Consider the following 8,843-nt stretch of genomic DNA (forward strand, 5'->3'; position numbering starts at 1 on the left):
GTGGATGTTTATCGGTGATACAGTAAAAAGTGGGTGAAACAGAGGATTGGCCGTGGCATCTAGACTGCAGCTTATTTGTTTGCCCCGGGAAATCTGCTGAACTGATTCCTTCCACAGTGGAAGAAGCGATTGCATCAGATGACCGCGGGTCAGAGCTGAAATAAATATCTGGGACAGTTTAACCCAAAGGGAAGAATAACGGGGCGGTCGTTAAATGATTCTTTGTTTTTTCTTTGATGCTGTCTGTTGCTTTTGCTCCAGGATGTTCTCACGTCACAAGTTTAACAGACTAGTCAGCAAAACCAAATCGAGTCTTCCAGCTCCAAGTACCAGTCAGTCTGCCAGGCTGCTGCAGGACTGACCAATGCATCCCTGCTTGATACTTCACTACAGTCAGCGTCTTCAAACGATGCTGAGAAGGATGTTGGTAACGAGGAGGCTCCTCCATGTGAAGGGAGACGTGATGTGCACAGTTCTGCTGCTGGTGCTGTTCTGTTTCCTGCTGTATGCCCGACACGTAAGGATGGAAGTTGCTCTTTTTGCTGTTCACGTTGTTTCACTGTTGCTTTTTGGATTAAAAGAAAAATCCAACTCAGTTTTCAAACAACACTTGTGTTTCCAGGTTGTGCTCTCCACTGGATGGGATAGACCTGTGTGGAAGCTGCACATCCACGGCTCCACCAGCCCCAGTCGGACCCTGCTGGGAGCCACTGGAGCTAAAGTGGGCCAGGACTTTCAAGGGGTATGACCCGATATAGGTTACACTTGCTGATATGAAGGTGTTGGTATTATAGCAGCGAGCCTAATGGCTTTATTAAAACAGATATTGTTTAAGGGTCTATATTGCCAGCGATATATACAAAAAATCTGTTTTTTGAGATATTCAATAGAAACTGAGATTTAAATAAAAGTGGAGGAGTGGATCAGATTGTGACACAAAGTCATGAAGTTGTTGCACCATGATATTCATTTCTTAGCTCAGTCCTTATTTACAACATTAGTATGAAATACAGAGTCACAAACAAACATTATGCAGGACACTGTGTGAGTATTATATGGCTGTTAAGATTACGTGCCGCTAATGAATGATATTGTCTTCTTTACACATTTTCCCCTAATAGGCGTTCCCGTCCAGGGCTTCAGGGGTCCAGCCACCTCCATGTAAATCCCAGTCCAGGTCGAAACCTCCCCAACACAAATCCAAGTCTAAGGGCAAATCCAAGCCACGAAGGAAGAACGCTGTGCCGACCAAGACTGCGGCCAATCCCCTACCCACGATGCCACAGTTTGACTTTGAGGCTTATCTGAGAGAAAAGGACAACAGAAACTTCAAGCTGCTCATAGACCAGCCAGAAAAATGTCATATCAGAGGAGCAGAGGAACAAGGAGGAGGGTCTAACAATGCCCCTTATATGCTCATTGCAGTGAAATCCATAGCAGCAGATTTTGATAAACGTCAGGTAAAATATTCTGCAAGGACATACACTCAACAAAAATATAAACGCAACACCTTTGTTACTGCTCCCATTCCCCATGGGATGGACGTAGAGACCTAAAATTCATTCCAGATACACAATATAACCATCCCTCCCAAACAGTGGTCACAAATCAGTCCAAATGTGTGGTAGTGGGCACATCTGCTATATTGAGATAATCCATCCCACCTCACAGGTGTGCCACATCAGGATGCTGATCTGACATCATGAGTAGTGCACAGGTGTACCTCAGACTGCCCACAACAAAAGGCCACCCTGGAATGTGCAGTTTTGTCTCACAGCAAAATGCCACAGATGCCACAAGCAATGAGGGAGCGTGCAATTGGCATGCTGACAGCAGGAATGTCAACCAGATCTGTCGCCCGTGCATTGAATGTTCATTTCTCAACCATAAGCCGTCTCCACAGGCGTTTCAGAGAATATGGCAACACATCCAACCGGCCTCACAACCGCAGACCTCGTGTAACCACACCAGCCCAGGACCTCCACATCCAGCAGGTTCACCTCCAAGATCGTCTGAGACCAGCCACCCAGACAGCTGCTGGAACAATTGGTTTGCACAACCAAACAATTTCTGCACAAACTGTCAGAAACCGTCTCAGGGACGCTCAACTGCATGCCCGTCGTCCTCATCGGGGTCTTGACCTGACTCCAGCTCGTCGCCGTAACAGACTTGTGTGGGCAAATGCTCACATTCGATGGCGTCTGGCACGTTGGAGAGGTGTGCGCTTCACTGATGAATCATGGTTCACATTGTTCAGGGCAGATGGCAGCTGAGAATGTCCCAGTTCTTGCATGGCCAGCATACTCACCGGACATGTCACCCATTGAGCATGTTCGGGATGTGTTTGACCGGCGTATACGACAGCGTGTACCAGTTCCCACGAATATCCAACAACCTCGCACAGCCATTGAAGTGGAGTGGACCAACATTCCACAGGCCACAATTGACAATCTGATAGACTCCATGCGACGATGTGTTGCACTGCATGAGGCAAATGGTGGTCACACCAGATACTGACCGGTTCTGGGTCCCCAGACCCCCAATAGCGCAAAAAACTGCACATTCCAGGGTGGCCTTTTGTTGTGGGCAGTCTGAGGTACACCTGTGCACTACTCATGATGTCAGATCAGCATCCTGATGTGGCACACCTGTGAGGTGGGATGGATTATCTCAATATAGCAGATGTGCCCACTACCACACATTTGGACTGATTTGTGACCACTGTTTGGGAGGGATGGTTATATTGTGTATCTGGAATGAATTTTAGGTCTCTACGTCCATCCCATGGGGAATGGGAGCAGTAACAAAGGTGTTGCGTTTATATTTTTGTTGAGTGTATGTCTCAGTATTTTCTGCGTCTTACTAAACTTGAGGCTCTAATAACCAATTTAGTTCCTTTTCCATGCCACGGCATCACTACTTACGTAATCTGGTTTTCCAGCACCGGTCGATACGGATCAAGCGCATCTTTAAGGCAGGAGTGGATTAAGGAACAAAACTGAGCAAAGAAAGTGACTGAATGTGGGACGCAACTCAATTTATCGACATAAACATGATTCCTAATGAAGAGTATTACCGCTCCTAGTCTATAAAGTGTCTGGGCAGCGTGTTAGGAAAACCTTTACTCTCTTAGTCAAGTTAAACAACCTTTGTGCTTCATTTTTTCTTAGGTAGTACGCCGGACGTGGGGTAAGGAGGGACATTTTGAAAATGACGTGTCCATCCGCACAGTTTTCCTCTTGGGTGTTCCCAAGAATCGAACCGCTCTGCCTCTGTGGGATCAGCTCCTGTCCTACGAGAGTCAAACCTATAAGGACGTCCTGCTGTGGGATTTCGAAGACACCTTTTTCAACCTGACGCTAAAAGAAACACACTTTCTGAACTGGATCAACAGCAGCTGTCCTCGTGTCAAGTCAGTGTCGATTAATCGAGCCGACTTAAGTTTGTTTTCCGGTGCTCAGCTTACGTTTATCTCGTCTTATCCAGGTTCATCTTCAAAGGTGATGCTGATGTGTATGTTAATGTGGAAAACATACTGGAAATGCTACGAGGCCAACAGCCAAACGAGGATCTGTTTATCGGTGATATTATTATCCGTGCTAAACCCATTCGCCGGCGCACTTCCAAATACTATGTGCCAGAGTTTTTGTACGGAGGGGGTCTGTACCCCGATTATGCTGGCGGAGGAGGGTTCGTTATGTCGGGACACACAGCTCAGAGACTGAGCTCCGCCTGTCGACAGGTACTTCAAATTAGAAAGTGAGCATTTTCACACATCTATCAAAAATGCTATGATTTCGAATGACTTTTTTTTCCAGGTGGAATTGTTCCCCATCGACGATGTCTTTCTGGGAATGTGCCTCCAGCTGATCGGCATCAAACCATCGCGACATCAGGGCTTTCGGACCTTTGGAATTCCCCGACCGTCAGCAGCTCCTCACCTTCAGACGTTCGACCCTTGTTTTTACAGAGAACTCATGGTTGTTCACAGCCTCAGCGTCCCCCAAATCTGGCTCATGTGGAACCTCCTGCACGACCCCAAACTGAGCTGCCACAACAGGACCAGCCGGACGCCCCGGCCTTTTAAATGGAGGGGGGGGCTGGGCTCGATGGTGGGGGAGGAGACGGACTACGATGAGAAACGGGTGTTCGTCTCACATTAGTGACCCTACAAAATGGTCATAGCACGAGACTGGAAAGGCTCGTGAGGCGTTCAAAAGCGCAGCTGAGTCATATGAGACTTTATACAAGCTGGCTGGCAGTCGTGGGGGAAATGAACTGACGAAGGCCAAATGTGTTCCAGATTATTGAGAAGAAAGCCCCGAGGGGATTTTAGTTTGACATCAGAGCCCCATTTGTCTTTTCACACTGTGGCTGTGAACAGTTGGGACTTTTAAACCTTAATGTATTTACATTGTTTACGTCCATACAGTTCCACGAGAACAACCAAAGAAAGTGCGGTTAGCTGGTTTAACCCCATTTGCTCGAAGCTGTCACGTTGTTAACATTCAGACTGTGGACAAGACTGGAAATGACTTTGTGTAGTGGGAAGGGAGCAGGGATTTTTAGAGATGCCCCTCTCTTCTTTGTAACGCTGCCCAGAGGCGCCAATGGAAGGTCGCATTATCTGTTCCCCGGAGGAGCAGCAAATCAAGTCTAAATAGAAACCACCTGCATGATGCAAACCAAATGGGACCAAGGCTCACTGAAACATGCACACTAACTAAACCTCTGCCGCAGTTTGGACGTATCCCGTTTCCTGAATCTCAGAGTAATCTGCCAAAGTTCACACATGTATACAGATCACATTTATGTCCGTTAAAACAAAATAAACAATCTCGTGTTCTCTGGACTTTAGTAGAATTTGCCTGTTTTTGCCATGTTGTGTAAGATTAGTCTAGAATATTATGGCTGATATGGTCCTCATAAAGACAGACAAAGCAAACATGGACGGGACAGCACTGAGGTTCAGTATTTAGTGTGGCAGACTTCAGCAAAGTGGGTTTTGTTTTGGAGGCATATTGTAACCCTGTCATTACTTGTTTGACATTTCAATGGGTCGAGATAAGACAAACAAAACCAAATGTTCAACCAGCTTCATCAGATACTTACAGCGATTGATAAACACACAACACAGATAATTACAGAACAATATGTAAATATAACATCGGCTGATCTGTCCCTCTCTCTGATAGGTCAACCTGAATGCATGGATAGGCAAGGCAGGTTTATTTCTATAGCACAATTCAACAACAAGGTGATTCAAAGTGCTTTACAGAGACATTAAAAAACAAAAACAAATAAAAAGCATGATTTAAAATTGATTAAAAAAAAAGCAAAGCAAAAAACAGTCGATAAAATCCATCCTTCTTCATCTGCTTTATCCGAGGCCGGGTCGCGGGGGCAGCAGCCTAAGCAAAGAGGCCCAGACCTCCCTCTCCCCAGCCACCTCCTCCAGCTTATCCGGGGGAATACCAAGGCGTTCCCAGGCCAGCCGAGAGATATAATCTCTCCAGCGTGTCCTGGGTCTGCCCCGGGGCCTCCTCCCGGTGGGACATGCCTGGAACACCTCACCCAGGAGGCGCCCAGGGGGCATCCTTGTCAGATGCCCGAACCACCTCAGCTGGCTCCTTTCGATGTGGAGCAGCAGCTGTTCTACTCTGAGCCCCTCCCGGATGGCCGAATTTCTCACCCTATCTCTAAGGGAGAGGCCAGCCACCCTTCGGAGGAAGCTCATTTCTGCCGCTTGTATCCGCGATCTCGTTCTTTCGGTCACTACCCACAGCTCGTGGCCATAGGTGAGGGTAGGGACGTAGATCGACCGGTAAATTGAGAGCTTCGCTTTTACACTCAGCTCCCTCTTCACCACGACGGACCGGTGCAGCATCCACATTACTGCAGCTGCAGCCCCAATCCATCTGTCGATCTCTGGCTCCCTTCTCCCATCACTCGAGAACAAGACCCCGAGATACTTGAACTCATCCCCGACCCGGAGTGGGCACTCTACCTTTTCCGGCTGAGAACCATGGCCTCAGATTTGGAGGTGCTGATCCTCATTCCCGCTGCTTCACACTCGGCTGCGAACTGTTCCAGTGCGAGCTGGAGGCCCTCACCCGATGAAGCCAACAGAAACACATCATCTGCAAAAATCAGAGATGAGATTCTGAGGCCACCAAAGCGAAGGCCCTCCGCCACTTGGCTGCGCCTAGAAATCCTGTCCATAAAAATTATGAACAGAACCGGAGACAAAGGGCAGCCCTGGCGGAGCCCATCACCCACCGGGAACGAGTCCGGTCGAGTCGATAAAATCAGTAGTTAAAATGTAGGTTTTGAAATTTAAGCTTAAAAGTGTGGATTTGGTGCTTTATTCAAATGCAGCTGAGAATAGGTGAGTCTTCAACCTGGATTTAAATAAACTGAGTGTTTCAGCTGATCTGAGGCTTTCTGGGAGTTTGTTCCAGATATAAGGAGCATAAAAGCTGAATGCAGCTTCTCCGTGTCTGGTTCTGACTCTGGGAACTGATAAAAGACCGGATCCAGATGACCTGAGGGATCTGGAAGGTTCATACTGGGTCAGGAGGTCACTGATGTATTTTGGTCCTAAACCATTCAGAGCTTTATAGACCAGCATCAGAACTTTAAAGTCTATCCTCTGACGGACAGGCAGCAAGTGTAAAGACCTCAGAGCTGGACTGATGTGGTCCACTGTTTTGGTCTTAGTGAGGACTCGAGCAGCAGAGTTCTGAATGAGCTGTAGTTGTCTGACTGATTTTTTAGGTAGACCTGTAAAGATGCTGTTACAGTAATCAAGCCTACTAAAGATGAATGCATGGACTAGTTTTTCCAGGTCCTGTTGAGACATCAGATCTTTTATCCTTGAAATATTCTTGAGGTGATAGTAAGCTGACTTTGTTATTGTCTTAATGTGTTTTTCTAAGTTTAGGTCTGCATCCATCACTACACCCAAATTTCTCGCCTGGTTTGTGGTTTTTAGGTGTATAGATTGAAGTTCTCTGGTGACCTGTAATCGTTTTTCTTTGGCGCCAAAGACTATTACCTCAGTTTTGTTTTTGTTTAGCTGGAGAAAATTGTGGCACAACCAGTCATTGATTTCCTCAATGCATTTACCAAGAGCCTGTACAGGGTCTCGGTCTCCTGGTGACATTGTGATATATATTTGTGTGTCATCTGCATAGCTGTGATAGTTTATTTTGTTGTTCTTTATAATCTGTGCCAGTGGGAGCATGTAGATGTTAAACAGAAGGGGTCCCAAGATGGAACCTTGGGGAACTCCACATGTGATACTTGTCTGCTCAGATGTGAAGTTACCTATTGATACAAAGTATTTCCTGTTTTCTAAGTATGTTTTGAACCAGTTTAGTACAGTTCCTGAAAGACCTGTCCAGTTCTCCAGTCGTTTGAGTAATATGTTGTGGTCAACTGTATCAAATGCTGCACTGAGATCCAGCAAAACTAAGACTGACATTGTTCCACTGTCTGTATTCAGACATATGTCATTAAACACTTTGGTCAGAGCGGTTTCAGTGCTGTGGTTCTGTCTAAAACCTGACTGGAAGGCATCGTAGCAGTTATTGTTTTAAGAAGTAACTGAGCTGTTGAGAAACTGCTTTTTCAATGATCTTACTTAAAAATGGGAGATTTGAGATCGGCCTGTAGTTGTTCATTTGTGTCTTGTCAAGATTGTCCTTTTTCAGTATAGGTTTGATTACAGCAGTTTTTAGTGGTTCTGGAAACACACCTGATAATAAAGAAATGGATAAAGGATAGACAGCTCACCTGAAAGGGGTTTGTAGGGGAGATCCAATACGGGTGAAAATGCATGAATACAGGCTGAGTTCAAGTTCCAAACCTGGTGTGCGAGTCATCGTGCCATCACAGCGATAAATCCCGCTCTCTTGGAAATGCCGAGACTCCTAGAATTATTTTCATTATTTTCAACCTTCTTCAAAGGTTTTATTTCAGTCATCAGCAGCACTTCATAATGGTACATTATTAAGCATTAGTATGGTGTTAGTGAGTGTTTAATTCATCATCTCATGACTAGTACGTCTTTTATAAACACAGATATGTTTATCCATCTGTCACAGCATGTACAGATATCACTGCTACCACATCACTACTAGTAACAATCAAACATAGTTATAAAAATATATCTGTATTTATAAATGGCATACCGAGGATGAGTGATGAATTTAGCATTTTCTAATATCTCTATCCATCTATACAGACGGATAAAAGAAGACAGGAATTTAAATTAGGACTTCCACTGGCCAACTGGTTTTCTGTGGGACACACAAACTTTTGAATGATGTGTCATGTGCAATGAAGAGGACAAAATTCTTATTCGTAATCCATCTTTGAGTTTAAACTTGGGGAGAAAAAAAAAGTAAAAAACCTCTTGCTATTTTCCACATCCATATTTTTTTTTATTATTTTTTTCATATCCTGGTTGCACAAACAGAAAATGAACTTTGATGTCAGTCAGCAGTGAACATTCACTTTCATTCAAGTCCAAACGGTGCGTTGGAGTCTTAGGAGACGGCGCATCTCATCATCGCGAAACAGCATCAAAGTGCCAGAGCGAAGCTTTCAGTCCTTCTCGGTAACTCGCTACGTTATTGCCTTTTTTCCTGTGGACATGCTTTGTTAATCTACCGGTTTCTTCATACACAAAGTTATAGTATTCAAAATATAAAATGCCACATTGCCATGAATTTTACATGTTTAATTAAGTATACCAGCTCCATTTCCAGAAATGGGACACACACACACACACACACACACACACACACACACACACACACACACACACACACACACAC

The 8,843-nt window shown here is 45.3% G+C and overlaps 1 protein-coding gene across 1 annotated transcript; it reads left to right on the forward strand.

Moving 5' to 3' along the window:
• Positions 1-291: 291 nt before the first annotated feature.
• On the forward strand, positions 292-4,394 carry b3gnt9 (UDP-GlcNAc:betaGal beta-1,3-N-acetylglucosaminyltransferase 9). Its single transcript, XM_085357165.1, has 6 exons — positions 292-517; positions 623-742; positions 1,122-1,460; positions 3,171-3,412; positions 3,487-3,742; positions 3,819-4,394. The coding sequence occupies exons 1-6, from the start codon at positions 365-367 to the stop codon at positions 4,161-4,163; spliced, it is 1,455 nt and encodes a 484-aa protein (XP_085213291.1). The 5' UTR covers positions 292-364; the 3' UTR covers positions 4,164-4,394.
• Positions 4,395-8,843: the final 4,449 nt, after the last annotated feature.

The sequence above is a fragment of the Diplotaxodon limnothrissa genome, linkage group LG7, assembly GCF_057381915.1.
Source record: "Diplotaxodon limnothrissa isolate DT_005_m linkage group LG7, D_limnothrissa_male_GT1.1, whole genome shotgun sequence".
NCBI lineage: Eukaryota > Metazoa > Chordata > Actinopteri > Cichliformes > Cichlidae > Diplotaxodon > Diplotaxodon limnothrissa.

Coding starts and splice junctions, on each gene's coding strand:
- b3gnt9 (XM_085357165.1), top strand. CDS start 365: ATGCATCCCTGCTTGATACTTCACTACAGTCAGCGTCTTCAAACGATG. Junction 518..622: donor TCCTGCTGTATGCCCGACAC/GTAAGGATGGAA, acceptor TTGTGTTTCCAG/GTTGTGCTCTCCACTGGATG. Junction 1,461..3,170: donor CAGATTTTGATAAACGTCAG/GTAAAATATTCT, acceptor ATTTTTTCTTAG/GTAGTACGCCGGACGTGGGG.